Source organism: Rutidosis leptorrhynchoides, unplaced genomic scaffold (genome assembly GCF_046630445.1).
Source record: "Rutidosis leptorrhynchoides isolate AG116_Rl617_1_P2 unplaced genomic scaffold, CSIRO_AGI_Rlap_v1 contig301, whole genome shotgun sequence".
Taxonomy (NCBI): Eukaryota; Viridiplantae; Streptophyta; class Magnoliopsida; order Asterales; family Asteraceae; genus Rutidosis; species Rutidosis leptorrhynchoides.
In genome coordinates, this window is record NW_027266545.1 from 53,512 (window position 1) to 78,064 (window position 24,553).

Sequence of the window (24,553 nt, forward strand, 5' to 3'; positions counted from 1 at the left end):
AATTGAGTAAATAGCTTAAAGTATAATCGGACATACATTACACATAGCTGTGAAAATGGGGAGCTATTTATAATTCAGCCAACTCTCATAATCAGCAGCTTCAGAGCCAAGCAACTCACTAGCCCGATAATTGGTCGACCCGAACCGAATAAGATCCGATCCAATCAAACTAAGCACCATAAAACTTCTGCTTTCCATCTCCGGCACCGATGCCAAACCAATGAACCTCTTAAACTCCATGATTACCCTCTCCCTCTCACCAATTTCAATTCTAGCATCTCTAAACGGATTTTTACACTTATCTTTCGCAAACCCAACACATTTCTCCTTCGCTACAACCAAACAGCCTTCCATTTCACGCTCTTCGCATTGTTCCCTCTCCTTCAAATCGGGAATTCCACCGCCGAGGAAGCGCCGCCATGGAGGCTTACAATTGTTGGAAGCGGTTATGGCGCAGCCGATTCTAGCTCCATTCTCGCATTGAGAGATGATTTGGGTTTCGCAGAATTTGTAGGCTTTTGCCCAGGATTGAGGGGTTTTGAAAGCGAGGACGTACGGACAGGAGGAGTCTGGATTGTCCGGTGGGCTCGCCGGAATTGGACTCCGTAGTAAGGGAAGCGGACGCTCGAATTTGATGGTTGTTGTATCGGCTGAGTATTCGTCGAGATTTGGCGGCGGCGTCGTGGTGGTGGCGCTGCTCATTTTGGACTGACTTCAATTTGACGTGAAAAACACATTGAATGTATCATTTTTATTTACCATGTATTTGGTCCTCGTGGTTTTCTGACACGCCTGAGAACCCCTCAATACATTTCTAGGCTTCCGTTTACCCTGAAATTTGTGTTTTCAAAGCAAACACATCCCTGCCGCCGTTAGTGCCGTTAAAATGAAAGGTGTCGGACAGAAACAACCAACCCGAAGTGATACGTATTCTCCGGGTTTTTTTTTTCCCTTTTTATTTTTGTTTCTACTTATTTATATACTCCATATTATATATAAGGGGGCGGATGCGATGATTCAACTATGGGTGGGATCGATGAGGATTTGTTTATAGCGTCGAGTTTAATTGACTGAGATTCGATATTTTATACGTCAATGATTGAGCTCGCATGTAGAATAATACCTTAATGAGGTAAGATAATAAGTTAGTTCAGGTGCTAGTAAAATTAAACTCAATTTTTTCTCGATTGTTATTTGTTTTTCTTTTCTAAATTTTTCAATTGATACAGCTGATATAGTCCGTTTGGATGTATTAAATGAATGAATTTCGAGCTTAGCCGACTATAAAAAAGAAGAAGGAATAATACCTTTTTGGTAGAATCATCTATGAACAACTTCCAATAGAAAAAATCTAAAGTTAAAATGTACATCACCATCACAAAACATTCGTCCAAATTTGGTAAGCTACAAACGGAATTAAACCACAAGATGAAAATAATATACGAAGCAAGCACACCACAATTAGACTAGAATTACCTCTCCAACCCAATTTTCTTATCAACAAACAAATCAATATATACCCAAGTAGCAGAATGCTAGCCTTTTGAAAGTTCAGGGTATTCACCTGATTTGCTAGTGGCTCCGCCACTGGGTTGTGCCACCTAAAACTGTCAGCCAACCCCTGATCACTATGTCACATGATTTTGAAGGGTGGAAGCATTTCCCATTGAAGATTCATTCATTTCCATTTTTTCGAATGCACCATATCATCGTTCTAAGCTACATGATGTAATTGTCATCTCTTAATTTACAACATAACTTTGGGGTACAAGTTTTCCAATGGCAAGAAGTTTTGCTTGTCGCCATATGTCCAAGCATTTATAATAATATACCCGTGTTTAAAACTTTTTAGCTTTGCAGTCACGTGACTCGCGTTTCTTAAAAATCCTATATCATACTTGTTTACATTTCCAACAACCGCTATTTGTCCATTTAATATTCACTATTCATTTACCCAATTAACATCATACATTTTTTTTTTTCGCAATTTGTTTCAACTTTTTTATCTTTGTCTTCATAATAACATTGATATCGATATTAGTTAGGGTTGAAAGTTTTTCCAAACAAACTCTAAAAAGTAATGATGTTATTTGATTTTTGAAGAGAATGGAGGTTTGGTATTTGTTTTTAAACATTGCATCAAGAATCGAATTTACGATTTACCATAAATTTGTAAAATTATTTTATATTTCAAGTCAACATTAATTTATATATGTATGCATTTATCTTTTCAATTGTTATTTTTTTTTTTTTAATTTAAAACCCAAGAATTCTATGATTATGATTATTGGAGTACACTTAAATCCAAGGAATCGAAATCCCACTTTGGTACATAGAATCAGACGAATCTATATTTTGAAATGGAGAGAGTTCCACCTCGTACTTCTTGGAGACGACGGGTGGATGATGACATAACTTAATTTCAGTGTATAGGATTAAGAACTCTGCTCTTATTATTATTATCACTTTGGTCTCTAATAAAGTAAAATTTAGAATTTGATCCTTATTAGAATTTATTGGTCGAGCTATGCAGTTTCTCGTATTTTTTTCATGTCAGTCTCTAGATTTTTTTAATGTTATTTTCAGGATAATGTAGTGGGAACTTTCGTTCCTATTATTTTACGTTCCACATCTCCTCGTCAATATCTAAGTAGGAACCTGATTTTGATCACTTACTTAGTGTAAGTTTTGAAATTTTTGTCGATTAGGAACCCTCTTGACTGAATGTCATCCTTTATACAATTCTATAAATGTGTCGATTTTATGATCATGATATCATGCAAAAATAAGATCTATCCAACCAATTATCAGTTTAGAGAACGTGTGAATTTGTGTAGCCTCGACATACTTATGAGTGAGGAATTATTGTTATTTCAATTTTATTGCTTTTCATTCTTTTTTCAGCTAAGTTGCCTGCATTGTGAAGAATGCTTCCTTGTTGTCGTGCTTAACAAGGTAAATGGTTTTCTTTTAACTTTTTTGATAGTCGTTCCTATCGCTTGAGGGTAGTCAATGTGTCCGTCCACATTGTAAAAACTATATGGAAATCGATGTGCTATAATAATTGATTTGTACTATTCATATCAACAAATTGCAACTTCTTTTCGAAATCTCATCGATAGAAACTCTGGAATAGTCGTAAAGATGGGTGACCTCCTGAAAAACTTCCTTTCTTAAATATATTTTCTTATCAAATATAATGTAGATTTACATAGCTAATAAACTATGTATGGATTTTTATACAACCATATGCATTGCAGCAATATGTTGGCGGTAGTAATTTGTACCGTATTCACATTACTAGTAAAAGAAATTTGATGTCCTCTAGTTGCATTTGCACTGAAGTACTGGTTTGACACTCATCTCTGTCTATGCAGGGTGAGGCCTCCTCATCTGGGAGCTCATCTGCTGAGGTAACATTCCGTGCTAATTTCATTCCCATCTTTCTTTTCCTTTTGTGTTTACATGTGGTCGGTGTGCAAGGCATCATTTTTCTTTGCATTATATGTATTTATATATTTTTAATTTTGGTATGGCAGACTGCTTCCACAAATCAAGTTGTTAGCTCCAGCCACAGCAACTCCAGTTGCAACTCCTCCAACAACAACTGTTACAGCAACGTACGTGCTCTTTTCTCTTTACAATTGTGTAATGCGTGTAGTTTGTTCATCGATACATACTAGGCAAGATAGATGATTAACATTAATTCATTCGTAGTAGGGTCTTGTTAAAGCCCTACATGATGATAGCTGATTGACATCATCTTGTAAAAGCACTAATATTTGTTACATATTGTGTTGCAGCAGTGCAGATACAGATACGTATGTTCAACAATTATTGGACATCGGTAACTGGGACAGAGACACAGTTACTCGTGCACTCGAAGCTGCTTACAACAATCCAGAGCATGCTGTGGATTATCTTTACTCGGCATGTTCACATTTATTACTACTGCTTCTGTCCTGGTATAGAGATGTGAGTGCTGATGTCAAATATTTTTCATCTCAGGGCATCCATGAGCAGCAGAAGTTTCCATACCCGTTGCTTATTCACCTACACCTCAGTTGACGGCACCTGTTGCTGCTATTCAGCAGGTTTGTATTTAATTACTACTTCCGTCTCAAAATAGATGAAAATTTTTCAATACAAATTGATGAAAGTTGTATTTCTGGATCATTTACATTTTGCCTTTATTGCATTATTAAAAAAACATACATATATCTAACATGAATGGGTTTTTCTTTTTGTAGTTGGGGTCTATGGAGTTCGAACTGGGGACATGTGCTTAATTAGTACTAACTTAATCTTTAATTAAACATCACATTTTCTTTACATTTTATATAAAAAATTTTCAATTAATTAGAGACGGAAGTACTAAAAAATAAAAGTGATATTTGGAGCAGATAGGAGTATCTTGACTACTTCTAAACTTAGATTTTTTTACTTTTTTATTTTGAAAATTATTAAGAGACGGAGGGAATAATAACAGGTTAATGAAATTCCTTGTAATTTTTTCCAACTCATAAATACATAAAAAACTATGAACCAACAAACCAATATTATTATTATTATTCATTTATGCTAAATGGATTACAAGAAAATTTACTCATAATTAGTAATAATTCACAAAACAAAACTGTATATATAAAGATGAGGATGCAATTTGTAGTTTTTAAGCTATATATATACTCAGAAAGCCATCATAATTCTGGCAAATTCCTCGTAGCTAACAAGGCCATCTCCATCTAAATCTGCTTCTCTTATCATCTGTGCTGCTTCTTCGTCTGTCAGTCTCTCTCCCAAATTCATCATCACGTGTCTCAACTGCTAATCGATAATTATGACTTATTAATTATTACCCGAAACGAAATTAAACAAGATTAGTAATGTTGATGAATAGTGTTTAAGCATGTAATTACCTCAGTTGCTGAGATATATCCATCTTGATCTCTGTCAAACACTTTGAATGCTTCTCTAAGCTCATCTGCTTCATTATGATCCTGATCAAACAAAATCATCCATGTTCGGATCAATCTCGTAGCTTAAACGAATTTACGAAGAATGACAAATATAAAAATTATAATACAAGATTACACACGTATATTATTCAATTTTTACGATAAAGTTATTACTTCCTCGGTCCCAAAAGAAATGCAAATTGCATGTAAAAATTTGCATTTATTTTGAGACGGAGGTAATATTAATCATGCTATTCCTTATTAGGATTGTCACAAGTATAAATTAGAGAGAAATTTTGTTTTTTTAAGTAAAGAGAGAGAGAAATTTTGTTGTTAGAATATATAAAGAACTTATCGAGATTGATCTGAGTTATGAAAAAATGTATGTAAAGAATTTGTTGTCCTCAATTGGTTACCTTAGTCTGTCTTCCCATGAGATTCAAGAACTCTTCAAAATCGATAGTCCCATTTCCGTCGAAATCGACTTCACTAATCATGATTCGAACTTCTTCTTTCGAAGGGTGTCCTCCCATGGATTGAATCACATTTGCAAGTTCTTCCATTGTAATCAACCCTGTAGTTATAATTACATAATATTGCAATTAGGAATTAGTAGCAAGTACTAATAAGATGTTTACATACACAGAACATAAATTTCCAAAGATTATACAATAACATACCATCGGAATCTTTGTCGATGACGCAAAATGCTTCTCTGAAATCGGCGATTTGATCGTCAGTCAATGTATCGGCCATGATCGAATTTTCTTTAAAGATATAACTTAATTTGGTTTGCAATTGCAGAGAAAGAGTTTTTGATTTCTTAGAGCACTGAAATATTTCTTCTGCTTATAAAGAGAAGAGCTTTACATATGAATGAACACTGAATTAGTCTTACACACGCGTGATTGATAGGGAAACGAAACATTCTGTTCAAATATTACGAGCAAACTTTATTTTCTCTAGAACAAGTCTTTGATCAAAACTTTGAAAATATGGTACTCTTCCTGTCAACTTCAAATGTCGCGTAATGAATATTGTGAAGTTTAAAAAAATAATTAATTATATATTATTTAAATATCATAAATATTTAATATTTAAATAAAATAATTATTAAAATTAATATATATATAAAATTGAAAAATATATCCCAAAATATAATTAATCTCATAAAATAATATTAAAATAGACCAAACTAAATTTTATTTCGTAACACTTGGTTTTAAGACTCGATGGGGGAAAATTAATGGAAACACAAAATAAATAAATCAATCAATCAATTCAATTTCGTTGTTGGCTCTCTTTTATTTAATCTATAAAAGTCAACGCCATTTTGACTTCTACGTTTTCTACGTGTTATCTGGGTCGCAGTCTTCTTTTATAAGTTTTCTTTGGTCCAAAAAGGCCAAAACTCAATACAAATTTATTATTATTAATTTTTAAAATAATAATAATGATGATGTTGTATTTATTTATTTACTAGTATCATTTATTAGTTGCTGACATACCGTATTTGGTGTATTAATCATCCATTTTCAACGTTGCATTATTAAAGTTTGAAAAATGAATCGAACCGGCTTGCAAGCTAAGCTACTTGTTTAATACTCTTTTCAGTCCATTTTAAATATAATGTAATTAAATTTGTTTTGATTCATTTAATTATCGTTTTATGAAATCTATCAATATTTAAATTATATTTTAGTCTTATTTTTATATTAATTTTAATAATTAATTTATTTATATAAACATTTATAATTTTGGAATAATAAATAGAAAATAAATATGTAATATTTTTTATCATTAATTATTTTCTTAAACTTCACAATTTTCATTACATGACATTTGAAATGGACCGAAAAAGGGTAAGTAAGTGGCATTTTAAGTTGGATTGATCCAATTATCCTATTGAATTAAATGTACATGATTTTAGTGGTTCGGTCAGTCAATTTCGGTTAAATAAAATTCAATTGACAAATTTGCTTGAAACAAATCCATACATTTCGATTATTCTAATCCATTTGGTTTGATCAATTTCAAGTTTTCCGAACATCGAATCAATATAATAGTCAGCTTGATTCGAATTGAGTTACTTTTAAAATGGACCAACCGATGGTCCACCTATAAAAAAAAGTGGATTGGACCATATTAACATTAGACAAAACTGCCTAAAATATAAGGGGCTAAATCAAACATTATTGTAAAATCTAAGGGCTTAATTGGAATTCATGACATGCGAATGCGAACCACAGCAATATTAGCGAGCGAGTGCCCATTTCAATCTTTTTGTTCATAAAGTTGAGCTTATCGCCGCCGTCTTCAGCCGTCGAATCACAGTCGCGAGTCACTTCCATCCGATTTCCCCCTCCAATCAAAGGCACATCTCGAGCTTCCTAAACTTTCTTTATAAATAATGCTCTTCGTTTAAATACTTTGTTGTTTTAATTTCTATATATATTTTTCATATCTCCAAACTTCAGTAACAACGTGATGAGCAAGATGAACAAGAAGTAGGATTGAGAATTTGTTTTTAGTTAACTTATATAGCTCGAATGAAGATTTAGGGTTTTGAGTTTTGTTAGAGTTTCACAAATTTCAGCTCTCATAAGTTTTAGCTACCGTGCATTTTGTAAAATATGGATTTTTTTTTAGCAAGTGAGGAATTAGTTTATGCTTGAATCGTTGTTTGAGCTGGTTGTTAAGTAGAACATTCATTTTTTATTTTTATTTTTTTTAAAAAAAGATGATTTTGTTACAAGAATTTTAAGTTACTAACTTTTGGCATGTGTTTCGGCAGTTTGGAGCGAGGAGAGATGAGTAAGAAGAAGAACCCTCACGTCTTCCTGGACGTGTCAATTGATGGGGATAAGGTGGAGCGAATAGTTATTCAGGTAATGCTGAAGATATTTTTCCCTCTGTTCTGCTATATGTTTGAACTTTGTAGTTTTCTCTATTTATTGATACAATGAAATAGATACATTTACAAAATACTGATATACATGAACCTGCTCCTGTTTTCTTAAAAGCTTTTTGCCAATGTTGTTCCAAAGACAGCAGAGAATTTTCGGGCACTGTGTACAGGTAATTCGGATTCTTAACCTTGATTAGAATCGACATTAATTATAGCCATATCCATGTGGAATTCTTCTTCCTTCTTTTTAAATCCTATCTTTACTTTGGTTAATTGCAGGTGAAAAAGGCATCGGAAAGTCTACTGGAAAGCCGTTGCATTATAAGGGATCAACTTTTCATCGAGTAATAAAAGGATTCATGGCACAAGTATGAATTTCCTTCCCATTAACTATTTTCTTCTTCTTTTGCATTGGGGAAACCTATTTGGAGATACTTTCAATGACATTTGTCGAGCGAGCCTGTTTTGTGATGCTTGGTTGGCAACGTAGTACAGTGTTGTCAAGTGCAAATAAGACTCTATCCTTAGTTCAATATTAAGAAATTAGATATAATAAACTTGTACATGATTTGTTTCCCTTTTCATTGCAGGGAGGTGACTTCTCTAATGGAAATGGTATACCCCTTCATTCTTGTTACTCATTTCTCTGTTGTTTTTTTGAATAAATACTCTAATGTCTTTTGACTTCTATACTTATGACCTAACATGTAAGGATGTCACCTTGCAGGAACCGGTGGAGAAAGTATTTATGGTGGGAAGTTTGCGGGTATGTCTTTTGATGCGAGTTTTTACGATGTCTGTGAATGAAAAGTTTTATGATGTTATTGAAGTTTTGCTTCGTTTCGTAGATGAGAATTTTAAGCGGAAGCATGATGCGCCTGGTATGCTTTCGATGGCCAATAGTGGTCCAAACACAAATGGGTCTCAGTTCTTTATCTTATTCAAGCCACAACCTCATCTTGATGGGTATCTTTTTTTCCTACTTACTAGGCCTGCAATTTTCTGCCTATTTTACGAGCTATGAATTAGAAACTACCATCCACTTATCATGTCTGTTCCGTGCATTCAATAGCTTATATATATATATATAATTGTGTTCATTCATTTTGAGCAGGAAGCATGTTGTTTTTGGAATGGTTGTACGGGGAATGGACATCGTGAGAAAAATCGAGCAGGTCGGAACAAGCAACGGACAAGTTACTGGTACTGTGAAAATTGTAGACTGTGGTGAATCTTCTGACAGTGGAAATCAAGATGTTTCTGAGAAAAAGAAAGGTGAGGCCAGCTTGTTCTCTGATATTAGAATTCTCATATTGTATATGAGGTATCACTGCGTTGTAGGTTTCAAATTAATTTTTCCCCAAATTTTTACCTATCGATTATCATATTCTCCCACATTTGACTTCTCAGATAAAAAGAAAAAGGCAGCTAAGCTGTCTTCCTCTGACGATTCTTCTGATGGACAAGTGAAGACAAGGCGTAAAAAATCTCAGAAGGAGAGGAAGAAAAGGAAAAGGAGTTACTCATCGTCTGATTCATACAGCTCTGACTCTGATTCTGAGTCTTACTCTGATTCGTCTGATTCAGAATCAGATTCAGATTCCTCAATCTCTGATTCGAGGCGCAGAAAGTGGAGGTTAGAGAGAAGTGATAAACGGAGACAAAAGAGAAAGAATGAGCGAAAGTCAAGGAAGAGAGGCCGGAAGGATTCAAGGCGCAAGTCCAAATGGTATGCTCTATATAGATTCAGAAACTTGTAACTCTTTTTTTTCCTCAATGATCTTATTTTATGTTTCTTGATAATGCTTCATTGTCAGGAGTTCGGAAAGTTCAAGTGAAACTGGGTCCAGTAGCAGCGGTAGTTCTGATGATGAAAAGGGTGATCGTAATGTTTCAGCTCGTAGAACCAGTGAGTGTGAAGTTCTATTTACTGTATCCAGTGTTTTGTTTGTGTTTGGTGAATTAAAGAAAATCTCTTCAAGAATGATACCGTGGCTAACCTGCTTGTTTGGTGTTACAAACTTAGGCAAAAAGAACCCAAAGTCTACTGAAGACAATGACAAAGATGGTAAATTATCTCCCAAGAAGGATAAGCTTGTGAAGAATGGTCATGATACTGAAGCCGTACCTAAAAAGAATGCCAACCATCGTTCTTATTCAAATGGCTCTGAAAAATCCAGGTACAACTTGCTGGTTTTTATGTGTAATATATATTTTTTAATATGTACTGAAGTTGAAACAACTATGGTTGCCTGATAATATTTCTTCTTATGGCATTGTTATTGAAGAACCATGTCACCAAGCCCCAAAAGAAGTCAGAAAAGCAGCCGAAGCCCGAGTCCGAAAAGAATTAATGGTAGAAGTCCTGTCAGGAGTCCGTTGCCGAGTCCTGGTCGACGAGGCCAAGATCCTTCACCCCCAAGTCATGGCCGATCACGGAGCCCATCCCCGAATGGAAATCCAAAGCGCATTAGGAAAGGGCGTGGATTTACTGATCGTTTCGCCTTCGCACGCCGATACCGTACACCTTCTCCAGAGCGTTCACATCCTCCTAGATCCTTCCATTATGGTGGAAGAAATATTCCTGATAGGAACCGGGACAGGTATTGCAATTTTTTTTAAAGTGAAATCGCTCTATTATCATATATGCCTACTGTTGTTTTGAATGATTTATTTTTCAATATGATGAAGGTACCCAAACAACAGAAATTATGAGCGCTCACCTCCTCGTAGACGTTTCAGAAGCCCAGTAAGAGGCAGGACTCCCCCAAGGTAACAGCTTTTTTTTGCAATATTTCCTATGGCAGTCTTCTTTATTTCCAAAAGTTTTATGACTTATGGTATCATGTGCTTTTGATAGATACAAGCGTAAAAGTCCAAGCAGGAGTCGTTCTCGCAGCGCTGATGGTTATCGTGACCGTAACAGGGACCAGAGCCATTCTCCAGTTCGCAGTCTCAGTCCGAGAGAGAAGCGACCTTCCATAAGTGAGGGACTGAAATCTCGCCTTGGTCCTCGATCTGACAAGCCAAGATCAAGGCATATGTCTAGGTCAAGGAGCTGTGGATCTCCAGATGCGTCTCCACCAAAGCGTCGGGACCGGATTGCATCGGCTTCTCCCAGCAAGTCTAAATCGAGCTCACCACCCGGTCGCGGGCAAAGGGGTTTAGTTTCTTATGATGACATTTGATACTAGAAGTCAGGTTGGTTCAGTCATGGAGAGGAAGACAATTGGGCTACGTTATTTTATTTGAGTGCTTTTACATTGTAAATGCATTTGGCTGTTAAAAAATGCAACTTACGAGTTAGACCCTGAAGTCAATTGCAACTTTATCTTAGCTTTTGAACATCAGATGCCAATTTTTCGCATTATCATTCCAGCTGATGGATTGTGTATCTTTTTATTCAAGTAAATCAAGACTTTTTTGCACATTTTATGTTAGATATAGCTAATTGCTCAAGATGCAGTCTAACTAACGTATAACAAATTTCAAGGCCAGAAATTAAGAGAAACTTTCGTATTATGATTTTTATTCCAAAGATAATAAAACAGAATAACTAAAATAATTTAAATCATTTCAAAATTGAAAAACATTGAAAATTAAGAAAATAAAGAACCGTACGTTTGAAGGTCGAAACAGGATCGGATGAGACCCTTAACGAACTCCAATTGGGTTCCTCTATGGACACATAACTTTTTGAGAGCTTTTCGAAAAGGTATTCTAAGCGTCAATCCTAACCGAATAAAAAGTTATGATCGATTTTAAATCGGATGACTTTTCTGTCGGCCCAAATCAGATAATCTTTCGCAATACGTGATACGTAAACTCATTTAAAAAATTTAAATTTTTTATCAAAAAGAAAAAAAAAATCAAATATTTAATGAGATAAGAGTATCCATTTCAAGTTTTATGTAATGTGGAATTGATTATTTTAATTGAACCATATAAAAGGTTATATCAATTCATGATATGAAATCATCTCTTGAAAATATGCAAGTGTCATGGATTTTGTAATTATTTATTTATTTATTTTACTATAATTTACAATGTGAACTATGCATGCCAGGAGTGGGCTCATATGGGTGGATTTGGGTTATAATCCTATCCGGTTTTTATAACCCGATAATTGTGTATTTGAGATATGTTTCGTTTAGTTTGAAACACAATTAGTCTCGTTATAAATACATTCGCAGTTTCCTTAATATTATTAGCTTAAATTACAATATGATTGATAAATATACCCACGGCGGCAAAAACGATAATACCGATGAGCGATGGCGATCAGTCATGTTGATCGATAAGGTTATCGTAAATATTTATCGGAGACAATTTATCAGAAAAGATAATTTATCCCCTCTTTCTTTTTCTTTTTCACATCTCTCTTTTAGATCACATAGCCTATAATGTTTTTGAGTCTTTTTTTCCACATCCAAGTTGATCGAGGAATTCCTTTTGTTGACTTCAAGATTATATGAGGGATTAAAAAAAGTTTAAGATTAGCACCCCAATTTTTTCAATTAGGGTGCGTTCAGGTTTTCCTAGAGAAAATTTAGGATGTGTTTAATTGCGGAAATTTTTCAATTTTTCAAGAATTTTTTCCCATTTCCTTTAGCAAGGAAATTTTCTAAGGTTTGGGAAAAATGGAGATGCTCGAATTTGAAGTTTTCCAACTTGAGCAACATAGAAAATTCATCAGACAAATTTGACCCTTTCTCTCTTACATAACCTCTCACTCTCTTCCATAATATCTTCCCCACAAATCCCCTCTCTCTCTAACTCAATCTCTCTTAGATATGTATCTTCCTTCCGACCCTTTGAACTAAAATCCAATTCTGAAATATCAACGGGACGACTATGAGTTAAATATAAATTCATCATATGCTATTCTAGAGTTGAATTCTATAATTTAAGCTTTTTAATTTTTATTATAAGAGTTGTATTTTGTTTAATGTGATTAAAAAAAACTTCTAACTGTGGATGTATCTGAACAACAAAGCAACACGGGTAGCAGCTGAACAACAAGCAACTCGGGCTGTATCTGATTAACAAAGCAACCAGGGATGTGGCAGAACAACAAAGTAACTCAGGATGTAACTGAACAACAAAACAACTCGGGACGTAACCGAACAAGAAAACAACTCGGGTGGTGTCTGAACAAGAAAGCAATTCGGGATGTGTCTGAACAACAAAGCAACTCTGGTTGTTTCTCAATAACAGAGCAACTCGGGCTATATATGAACAGCAAAGCAACTCAGGTAATAGCTGAATAACAAAGCAACTCGGGACGTGGCTGTACAACGAAGCACTCGGGATGTATCTGAATAAGAAAGCAACTCGGTTAGTTTCTGAACAAAACTCCGGATGTATCTTAACAACAACGCAACTCGGGCAATATCTGAATAACAAGCCAACTCGGGATGTATCTGAACAAGAATTTAACTCGAGATGTATCTTCACAACAAAGCAACTGGGGTTGTATCGGAATAAGAAAGTAACTCGGGTATTATTTGAATAACAAAGCAACCCGGGATGGGTATTAACAGCAAAGCAACTCGGTATGTGTCTGAACAACAAAGCAACTCGGGTAATATCTGAATAAGAAGGCAACTCGGGATATATCTGAACAACAAAGTAACTCGGTATGTATCTGAACAAGAAAGCAACTCGGGTTGTATCTGAACAACAAAGCAACTCTGGTATTATTTGAATAACAAAGCAACTCGGTGTGTATCTTAACAACAAAGCAACTCGTGTAATATCTGAATAACAAGGCAACTCGGGATGTATCTGAACAACAAAGTCACTCGGGATATATCTGAACAACAAAGCAACTCGAGTAGTAGCTGAACAACAAGCACCTCGGGCTGTATCTGAATAAAAAAGCAACCCGGGATGTAGCTGAACAACAAATTAGTTTGAGTTGACTGTAGCAAACGCAAAGGCCAATTTGATTACATTGAAAGTGTTCTTCCATCCTTACTAAAGCATCGTTATATTTCCATCACACCAGCTATGAGCCAAAGAAGGGACAGGTAAAATTGTATACTCCATTTCTCATGTGTTCTATGTTGGGTTAATTACAAAATTACCTTCAACCGTTTAAAGTGTTCATTTACATTGAAGATATCCAGAACATGCAAAAGCTGCACTGTGTCAAGGATGTTACAGCGCACTACGTCTTACCAATTCCTTAGAGAAGAAGGCATCTGGGCTTTTGGAAGCCATACCAAAACCGTTTCTTTCGCTCCACCTTCGGTTTGAGCCGGACATGGTTGTGTACAGCCAATGTGAATACGAAGGCCTATCTCCGATCTCCATAAAAGCTATCGAGGCCGCGAGGGTAGATCGAAAACCTTGGACCCGTGAGCTTGCTCGTATATGGCGAAAACGAGGAAAACGCCCTCTTTTATGCCTAATGAAGCTGCCGTTCTAATGCAATCACTTTCCATCCCATGACCGTCGCCACAACTTGTGGTTCTCAAGTGTATAATGCGAAAATCTTCAATCTTCTGTTCTGTTCTTTTTCCCTTAAAAAAAATAACTATCTCCGTATCACAATGGATAATGTTTTTTATTTTTAAATTCATTCATATGGCCAAATATATTCACTTATGAACTTAAAATTTGCAAAACATCATGTATTATAATACACGGGTCGTAGTAGATATTAAACTAAAATGCATACTTTATTTATTTTTTCTATAGCGTTATTACCACCATGGTTAAGGATGGGGTTTTTGGCTTTCTCCAATAATTAGGCATATCATTGAACGAGTTCCTCGCGCCACGCTGGGAAAAGGTAAATTTAAAATACTACCTGGCATTAGTTTTTGAAAGACATCGACATGATTTTGGCATTTTTTCTAGTCGATGATGACAGGAAACACCACTATAGGAATGAATATTCTAAAGAGCCATGGTTTGAACTTTGCCGGCTACTTCTATTGGATATCAGTTTGTGCATTGTTGGGCTTCACAGTAATTTTCCATGTTGGATTTATCCCAGAGTTAACCTAGTTCAAGCGTAAGTTTATATATTGGATTCATTTGTAACTATATCCAGCAGAAATGCTCATTGACCAGTAAATTTCCTATGAATGCAGCACCAAAGATGAATCGAGCTATTATTTCGAAGAAGAACTTTGCTGAAAGTAAATCAGATACTAAGACAAATTCAGATACTAGAAAAACAGGTGAGTTGAAAAACTTGTAAGATTATATGAATGAAAGTACAGTATTACCTCCGTCTCAAAATAGATGTCAATTTTTCTGAATAACTTATATGAAAAAATTGACAAAGTATTTTAGGACCGAGATAGTAATAATAGATAAAAATCTGAAAACTCTTCTTTGTTATATTACCGGGAGGCTGATCTTGCCGTTTGATCCACTGACAATAACATTATTTCTTCATTAATCACAAAATTAAATTCCAACAAATTAGAACCGTCCACTAGTATTTGTCCAATTGCTAATAATACTATAACTCACCATTTGCTAACTCGAGCTACATTTTTGTCTGTCAAACACAGGCTCGTTTGAACGTGCAAGCTCATCTTCTTCAGCTCAATGTCACATTTGCTAACTCGAGTTGTTTAAATTATTCAGAGTTGCAAGGTTGTTTACTTCATCCCGACATGTAGTCTTGTTTAGATGATAAATATATACCGAGTTATAGCCTTGTTTAGATAATCTCGAGTTGTATCCTTGTTTAAATAATTCCTAGTTGTTTAGATCATTCCGAGTTGTAGTGTTTTAGATTATCCCGATTTTAACGCATTCCGAGTTGTAGCCTTGTTTAATAAATTACGATTTGTCGCCTTGTTTAGATCATACCGAGTTGTGGCCTTGTTTAAATCGTTGTTCAGTAATTCCTTCCCCAGTTGTAGCCTTGTTTAGAATTATTTCCAATTGCAGGCTTATTTACATAATCCCGAGTTGTAGGCTTGTTTAGAATCACATCTAGAAAACTTTGCATGACGATCTCGTCGAGATATTCTGATCACCACAAAAAATAAGTTACAATTCAAACCTGAATGCCAGTTTTCAATGAGTATCCTTCGGTTTCGAATACTGTAAACATAATGCTTGAACTATTTGTACAAATGAAATGATTTTGTAGCTATTAGTTAATATAACTCTGAAAATAAATAAATGGGTTATCAAACAAATGAATTTCTAGAGCTATTGCCAGTCGATCTCTCAAGTATATATATTGATATTTCTGCATGCCTTAGAAAGATAAATTATAATAAACACAAATTAATAAGAACACAATTTTGCACATTTCTGGCACATTGTTTCTAGGGATAGTTGTTGAGACACTGCCATGCACAATTTGAATTCCCAAGCTTTAACTCACTTGAAGTAATCTTGCCTGAGAATTGTAATACTGTAACTTGTGGGAGAAGCCTCTCCATCCTTTTGCTTCCAAGCTTCCCCATTAGCTTGGATGCATGTACCACGACACTTTTGGAGAGATTGGCGTATACAAGTCTGCAAATAATAATATAATAGGAATCGGGCAGACCTACCATGTTTACCTTTCTAAATTTTTTAATGAGTCAACTCAGACCATTTTATGATAATTCAGATTTTTCCTTTATCCTTGTAAATATTATAAAAATCTAAAACCAATTAAATTCCTAACATAACAGAGTTTGATAAAGGGAGATAGAGATACCTGTAATGAAAGGAGTATCGGGTTCTCGTGTACTATGCAATACAGCAGTACCAGACAACACGGTAATGAACCCACAAAGCTCTGATGCCTTCTGGCGGCGTAAAGGGAACAACGGGTTGGCGTAAATGGTTATATCCATTAATAAAATAAATCATTTCATGGAAACATGTAACTTTCATGAATTTCATGAATTCTAATTTATTGATTTAACATAAATTTAAAATGTGAATTATGTATGGTATGAGTGGGCTCGCATGGGCGGTGGACCTGGCTTATAGTCCGGTCCAGTCCTTACATGCTCATTGGTTATGCATTTGACATATGTTTTATGAGGCTCGAAATACGTTTTGTGTCCTTATAAACAGATTTGTACTTCCCTTAATATCATTAGCTTGTATAAAGATGATTGATGAAGATACTCATGGCTGCGAAAGCGATGCTACCGATGAGTACTGATGACGATGAAACCAGTTTGCCGATAAAGATCGTCCCAAATTGTGATCGGATTAACAATTTACTAGAAAAGGTACTTTCTTTACAATCTTATTCATGGATTATTTTTCATATTCAATTTTTGTAATTGTAGATTAACCTTAATTGTATCTTAACTATTGTTTGCATCTATAGTCATAAGCTTCATGGATTTTCACCTAATTCATTCACAAATTCTCTGCCCCTTGATTTGTTATAGAGAACTTTATTAGAGGACTATAAGATTTATGATGTGTACAATCTCTCAAGTCTCAACCTCCTCTCTCTTTTACTTTCTCACATCTCTCTTTCTCATATAGCCTAGAATGGTTTTGAGCGTGTTTATTAACATAGGTTGATCAATGAATTTCAGGATCCAACAATAAATGGATGATGAGAAGGTTGAACTTGTAGAAGAAGATTGCGCGCTATCCCGACGTGCGTATATATTATTTTACGCGAAGAGTGGCACTCCTTGGTTTACAAGTGCTACAGAGGTAAAGAAGCCTTGCTGGAGTTCAACCTGGTCTAAGTCGTCGCCCAAGTCTGTATTAGAAAGTGTGGAAAGCGACACCACAGAAAATAATAGCGCCAGACAATAAGCCAACCGAGGAAAATTTTCACTGTAATATTGAAACTTTGTACCATGAAAGTTTCCCTGCTGAGAACCTCGACAACATGGATGTCAGTGAAGCTAAACTCAACAAACATTTCCATTCTCTAACACCGCCTAGATCTCCAAGTCCACTGGCTGTTTTGCCTTCCCGCAAAGAAGGAAGTCATTTGAGAACAAGGATTCAAGTGACTAGCATTAAAGAGCCAGAGAAAAGAGAGGCGAATGATCCACAAAAGATAGAAGCTCTTCGATATAGAAAACAAGTGCATATGAGTGGCTCGAGGGCAAAGAAATTTGCTGATGTTATGGCATTGGCAGATGAAGGTTCTCTGACCAAGAAAAGAAGACTGAATCCATCTGCTTCTAAAAAGGGCAGTTCAAGTGCTCGACGGAAGCAGAACCGTCCTTCTGCCAGGCGTGGTCTGGTCTGACAGCTAATCTCAATAACGTATGTTTATTTACTTTTTATACTGAATTTGGTGAATTATTGTTCTGGTTATTAGTTTTATACAGAATATATAAGTTTGTTGTACTTTTAGTATGAAACTGTAAATCTTGGATGGTCATGGTGACATGTATATTTTGCAGTTTCTTTCATATTTTGTTGGAAATAACTAGAGAAGGTAAAATTCCATCAAAAAACAGTTCTTTTGGTTTTTGTCTTTTAGGAACAATACTTATCTCTTTAATTTGTTTATGCTTGCATGCCATCATGCATAACCCATCACGTGCTATTGAATTTTTTAATTATTACTATTTCCGTTCCAAAATAATACAAATTTTTATATATAATTTATATTGAAAAATTTGTATGAAGGAGTATATTCTTAAGTTATCGACAATATATTCTTTTTTATCACAAAGTTTTTACTAATAATTACACAAGTAAAACTTCATTTCATTGAATTAAGTATAGCCTTATTATTATATCCCGAGATCGTATGACCTATCCAAGATCCTATCGTAACGCATATCGAATGACCTGATTAACCCCTCTGTGTACAACTCTCCCTCATCCCTCCCTCATCCCTGATAATGCCTTCTAGAGCTCTTCTCTAGCAATGTCTTCTAGAACTCTTTATTATGATGAAGGTACCCAAACAGCAGAGATTATGATCGGTCAACTCCTCGTAGACGTTTCAGAAGCCCATTGAGAGGCAGGAATCCACCAAGGAAACTGCTTTCCTTTTGCATTCTTCTTCTTATTTTGTTTTTTAATCCATTATTTCAAAAGCAATACAACTTTCTATGGTTTCATGTGTTTTTGATGGATATATGCGGAGAATTCCAAGTAGGAGTCGTTCTGGCAGTCCTTATGGCCGTAACAGGTCCAGAGCGTTCTCCATTTCACACTCTCAGTCCGAGAGAGAAGCGACATTCCATAAGCGAGGGGATGAAATCTCACCTGACAAGCCAAGATCAATGCTTGTTTCTATGTCGAGGATTCGGGGATCTCCCGATGCGTCGCGGAAGGATTGCATCGGCTTCTCCCAGCAACACAAGATCAAGCTCACCACCTGCACCAAGGGGTTTAGTTTCTTGTGATGACATTTAAGTGTTTTTACATTGTAAAATGCATTTGGCTGTTCAAAAATGCAACTAACGAGTTAGACCCTGAAGTCAATTGCAACTTTGTCTTAACTTTTGAACTTCAAATGCCAGATTCATTGTGTTATCATACCTGATATTGGATTTTGTCAAAAAAAAAGTAAAACTTTAGTGATTTTGTGTATCCATTTCAAGTTGCAGTAGGGTAGAATTAATTGATCGAACCATAAGTGGTGATATCCATTAATCAAATGAAACCATTTCATAGAAATATGTAACTTTCATGAAGTTCCTGATCCCTAATTTATTTGTTTAAATAAACTTTAAAATATGATTTATGCATGTTATGTGTTTGAGATATGTTTTTCAGGCTCGAAATACACTTCGACTTCTTATAAACAAATTTTTACTTCCCTTAATATCATTAGATTGTGCAAATGTGATTGAAGAAAATACTCATAGCGGCGAAAACAATAATACCGATGAGTGATGAAGATCGATCTAATATAACGATAAAGATCGTCGTAAATTTTGATGGGATTAATAATTTACCAGAAAAAGGTATTTTATTTACAATTTTATTCAAGAATTTGTTTTCATATTCCATTTTTATAATTTTAAGTTAGCCTTAATTGTGTCTTAACTGTCGTCGTAATCTATAGTCATAAGCTTCACATATTTTCACCTAATTCATTTACATACATACTTTCTCTACCTTATTTATAATTTGTTATAGAGAACTTTACTCGAGGCTTATATGATTTATGATGAGGATAATCTTTCAACTATCGACCTCCTCTGTCTTTTCCTTTTGTTACATTTACAATTAAATGAGGGTTTTTTTTTTTAAAAAAAAATAATAATATCATGAGTACCACAGTTTTGTAAACTGAGGGGGTAATCAGACTTTCCTAGAATTTTTTTTTCTCATTTTCCTTTCCCCATAAAACTCATGTTCCTTCGTCCATAAAACTCTTGATGTTTGCAATTGCTGGTGGCTCGAAAATTAGGGATTTTTATTTTGAAATTAGGATTTTATCTTGGGAGAAAAATTATGGAAAATTAGACCCTAAACAAGATTTCCCAAAAATAATTTAGGAAATGAAAATTGGAAAAGATAGAAGGGAAAACTCCCTTCAACTAACCATGGCCTTACTCTATGACGGGTGGTGATGATAAATATTACGTCCGCCCTATTAAAATACCCTGCAGTTTTACTCTTTAATTTTTGAATCATAATACATAATGTTTTGATATTTTTTCCATTTTAATCTTGTATTCGACCACACTTTCCAAATTTATCTTTTACCTTTATTTTTTAAACCTACCACCACCAAATCAGCCATCATGACCACCACCAATGAGTACCATTGACCACCACCGATCCGCCACCATTGGCACTTTTTGACTCTTGTCCTCAAATTATTTATAAAATATTCCTCCATTTCACAATAATTGATATTTTAAGTTTTAATAGCATGTATAATTAGTCAAGTTCATTAAAGATATTTTTTATGAAAAAAAAATTCTCAAACTTCCTCAAATTAAACAAAACATCATGTATAATTTAAGCAATATTTTCATTATAAAAATTACCCCTATTATATTTAATAATTACTTATCTCATTAAAATCCAAAATATCAACTATTGTGAAACGGAAGAAGTATAATTTAGTTCGCATATGCGTTTGCCATAAACCTAGATTCTTAAAAATATACTCTATTGGTATCAAAATACATGATGTTTTCCAATTTTAGATTCATCTAAATGAATATGAATTTAGTGAAAATTATTAACTAAATACGTATCTATTTGGATGATTTTAAAATTGGAAAACATCATTTATTTTGATACTGAGGTTATATATTTGTATGTATTTAATTAAGATTTTAATAGAATTAGATAAGTGATGGAAATGGGACAGGTTTATAATAGATGCAGGAATATTTCGAGATCAGATAATGAAAAAGCTGTCATCGATCCCACCTCAGAGAATTCATAGAACCTGATAGTGAGTTTGAAAAGCATTTGACTGGACATAAAGCTTGCTCGAAAAGTGCTTGCTGGACTACATGAATGATGGCGAAGACTCCGATGATGATGATTGGTTTTGTCTTTCGATGACTGGTCGAGGTGGAGTTTTGCAAATTCAGGGCTTTCGATTTCTGAGCATATTGGCTTTGACAAGCATTTGAATCGTAACAGAGTTTTGAAGGGTAATCGGAAGAGAATCTCCGTCATTAGCTCCGGTAGAATTTGTTTAGCCGCCAAAGATAAGTGAGAAATTAGGGTTTAGTATTGATGGAGAAACAGAGAGGAAGGAGGAAGACGGCGATCAATATGTTATCTTCAGTGTATTAGCTAGTGAGGCAGTCATTTTGGAGGGAAATAATTTTAGTTAGGGAATCTAGTGTAAGAGGCTTCAACATGGATTGCCAATGTTATGTATGTATCATGCATGTACTTGTAAGCATACCTCAGGTTAACGATATATTATCAGTTAATTAATTTGCATGCAAATTATTAATAATAAATTTACATTATAAAAATTATAAAAGAAAAAAGGGTCTATCAGTTTTTAATTACACAAAAAGTTCTTTGGCTCGAAGTCCATAGTACTTAGCTGGAGAAATTCATATTTGATTGCTAGTAGTTGATTCTTTATAGTATATATTTTGATTGCCTGAATTAAAAGAAAAAAGTTCAATTAACGATAATGTGTTAATCCACTTTGAGCTAAATGAAGTGAGTCACAGCAGAGACAGTGACTAAGTAGTAGATGAAACAGAATAGTCATTATAAAAATCTATAGCTTTTCAAATTTCACTACAAGCAAAATTACGTGGGGGACAAGAAACCCTCCCTTTAATTAGTCCACTCTTGCAATGCTGACTAACCTTGAAACCACCCTGCATTTCATTTCAACTTATTATGTATGTACACAGTAAAACATGCCTTCCCTGGCCAAAGAATAGTCATAGATTCCAAAGAAAGCTCTAGATATACACTTTGCTTTTGTCCAGTTTCACGCAAAATAATATACTCTCCGATACATGTTTTTTTTTTTTTTAATTTTTTTAAATATATTAAAAAAATATATATATATAATTATTAATATTGACTAAATATATCTTTTTTTGAATTTATGAAAAAAAGCTAAATATAGCATATATCATCAGATGAAGGGAGTACTATTTTATTTCTAGTTGCTGTTGCAGGGAAAGATACAAGGGATGTATTATATTTGTTGTTGGAGGTTGTCTCCAAGGCCATTTTAGTGTCATTTGTCTTGTAGCTTGTATCGGAAGTTTTCATCTGCAATGGATTTGGCTAGTTTGTTTCGAAATTACAGTAGTCTTTTAGCTAAAGAATACTGAATAACAGCCAAAGCCCAAAAAGTCCAAAAAGAATTAATGGTTGAAGTCTTGCAACATTTCCTTGGTCAGTCCTGCTCACCAATGCCAAGAACCTTCAGCCTCAAGTCATGGCCGACCCTTATCAAGAAGCCTGTCACCAAATGGAAATCCAAAGCGAGAGAGGACGTGATTTTACTGATCGTTGTACGTTTACCGTACACCTTCTCTAGAGCGCTCACATCCTTCCATTATGGTGGAAGAAATGCTCCAGATAGGAACCGAGACAGGTATTGCGGTTTTTTTTTTTTTTTTTTTGAAATCGCTCAATCATATATATATATATATATATATATCATATATATGCCCAGTGTTTTTTTGCATAATTTATTTTTAATTGATCGAGGGTCTCAAACAACAGAGATTATGATCAGCTCCTCATAGACGTTTAGAGGCATGACTCCACCAAAGGAAACTGCTTTCCTTTCGCATTCTTCTTCTCATTTTGTTTTCTAATCCCTTATTTTCAAAAGCTATACAACTTTCTTATGGTCTCATGTGTTTTTGATAGGTGTAAACAAACGATTTGTTCTCGAAGTCCTTATTGATGGGAAAAATCGCCTTCTCCCTCAACTTGGTTCCGGTAGTTAAGTTTCTGATATAGAAGGTCCACGTAAGTGGCAACTATAGAGCATACGCTTAACTAACCAAATCACCAAGTTACGCCACGAAATGAAATTGCGATGACAATCTATAAAAATGGGACACCAAGATTTTACGTGGTTCACCCTAAGGCTACGTCCACGGGACAACTCCGAATAATTCTTCTACTATAAAATAGTAGGCGTACAAAGAGAGCTTCACAACAACTTACAAAATAGTGGCACTCAAGATATCTCACAAGTATATCTCTCAACAATTGAAGAACCTCTCCAATATTTAAACCTCACTATTTTGTCACTCGCACTCTTTTAAGAACCTCTCAAAAGAATACATCAAAACTCTCTCTCACTCGTGAAGAACTCTTCACTACTCTCTCTTTTTATTTTGTTGTTGTGGTGTGGTTCAAATGAGTGAAAACCTCGCCTATTTATAGGCACTTCCACCGCCTCATTCCACCGACTTAGCCAAATTGCCATGTCAAATTTCCAGATTTTTTCCACCCACTTGTCTCTCCTTTGTCAAAGAATTACAGCCACCGACATAACAAGCAAAGATAATTTTCTTTCTTTGACTTTTCAACTTTGGTGGCTATGGGCTGCACACTCATCACTTATGGTTATGATGGTTATCCTGGCCTTAATAGGGACAGGAGTCGTTCTCTAGTTCGCTGTCTTAGTCCAAGAGAAAAGCGACCTTCCATAAGTGATGGGATGAAATCGTGTCTTGGTCCAGGATCTGACAAGAAAAGACCAAGACTGTATCTAGGTCGAGGGTCAGGGATCTCTTGTTGCATAGCGATAAAGTCAAATCAATCTCATCACCTACACATAGGGGTTTAGTTTCTTATAATGACATTGATACTAGAAAACAGGTTCAGTCATGGAGACCCGGAAGTAAGACGATTGGGCTAATGCTATTTTATTTTAGTAACTTTTATGAACTTCATAATTATTTATTTACTAAACTTTAAAAATGAATTATGCTTGGTATGAGTGGCTCACATGAGTGGACTAGCTTATAGTCAAGTCCTTAGCAACCAATTTCTTGAGTGGGCTCACATGGGTGGTGGACCCACTTATAGTTCGATCCAAACTTACATGTATGCTGGTTATGTGTTTGAGATATATTTTATTAAATTCGAAACACTCTTCATTTCCTCTTAATATCATTAGTTTGTATAAACATGATTGATGAAAATACTCATGGCGGCGAAAACAATGCTACCGAGGAGTGATGAAGATCAATCCAGTTTAACGATATCGTAAATTTTGATCGGATTAACAATTTACCAAAAAAGGTACTTTATTTACAATCTTATCATGGATATTAAATTTTTATAATTATAGATTAAC

At 34.8% G+C, this 24,553-nt stretch overlaps 3 protein-coding genes across 3 annotated transcripts; 1 reads left to right on the forward strand and 2 right to left on the reverse strand.

Moving 5' to 3' along the window:
* Positions 1 to 63: 63 nt before the first annotated feature.
* On the reverse strand, positions 64 to 702 carry LOC139882742 (uncharacterized). The gene has a single exon (XM_071867019.1). It carries the CDS (start codon positions 700 to 702, stop codon positions 64 to 66), a length of 639 nt encoding a protein of 212 aa, XP_071723120.1.
* A 3,987-nt stretch (positions 703 to 4,689) lies between these two features.
* Positions 4,690 to 5,714, reverse strand: LOC139882737 (calmodulin-like). The gene is made up of 4 exons (XM_071867014.1): positions 5,639 to 5,714; positions 5,375 to 5,532; positions 4,920 to 5,000; positions 4,690 to 4,824 (listed from the first exon to the last, which is right to left on the reverse strand). The coding sequence occupies exons 1-4, from the start codon at positions 5,712 to 5,714 to the stop codon at positions 4,690 to 4,692; spliced, it is 450 nt and encodes a 149-aa protein (XP_071723115.1).
* A 2,054-nt stretch (positions 5,715 to 7,768) lies between these two features.
* Positions 7,769 to 11,054, forward strand: LOC139882733 (peptidyl-prolyl cis-trans isomerase CYP63). Its single transcript, XM_071867010.1, has 12 exons — positions 7,769 to 7,846; positions 7,982 to 8,036; positions 8,146 to 8,234; positions 8,457 to 8,481; positions 8,594 to 8,632; positions 8,715 to 8,832; positions 8,981 to 9,141; positions 9,277 to 9,595; positions 9,684 to 10,046; positions 10,155 to 10,469; positions 10,558 to 10,638; positions 10,727 to 11,054. Exons 1-12 carry the CDS (start codon positions 7,769 to 7,771, stop codon positions 11,052 to 11,054), a joined length of 1,971 nt encoding a protein of 656 aa, XP_071723111.1.
* Positions 11,055 to 24,553: the final 13,499 nt, after the last annotated feature.

Coding starts and splice junctions, on each gene's coding strand:
- LOC139882733 (XM_071867010.1), top strand. CDS start 7,769: ATGAGTAAGAAGAAGAACCCTCACGTCTTCCTGGACGTGTCAATTGAT. Junction 8,833..8,980: donor CCACAACCTCATCTTGATGG/GTATCTTTTTTT, acceptor CATTTTGAGCAG/GAAGCATGTTGTTTTTGGAA. Junction 10,470..10,557: donor CCTGATAGGAACCGGGACAG/GTATTGCAATTT, acceptor AATATGATGAAG/GTACCCAAACAACAGAAATT.
- LOC139882742 (XM_071867019.1), bottom strand. CDS start 702: ATGAGCAGCGCCACCACCACGACGCCGCCGCCAAATCTCGACGAATAC.
- LOC139882737 (XM_071867014.1), bottom strand. CDS start 5,714: ATGGCCGATACATTGACTGACGATCAAATCGCCGATTTCAGAGAAGCA. Junction 5,001..5,374: donor TCATGGGAAGACAGACTAAG/GTAACCAATTGA, acceptor TTGTTTGATCAG/GATCATAATGAAGCAGATGA. Junction 4,825..4,919: donor GATATATCTCAGCAACTGAG/GTAATTACATGC, acceptor ATCGATTAGCAG/TTGAGACACGTGATGATGAA.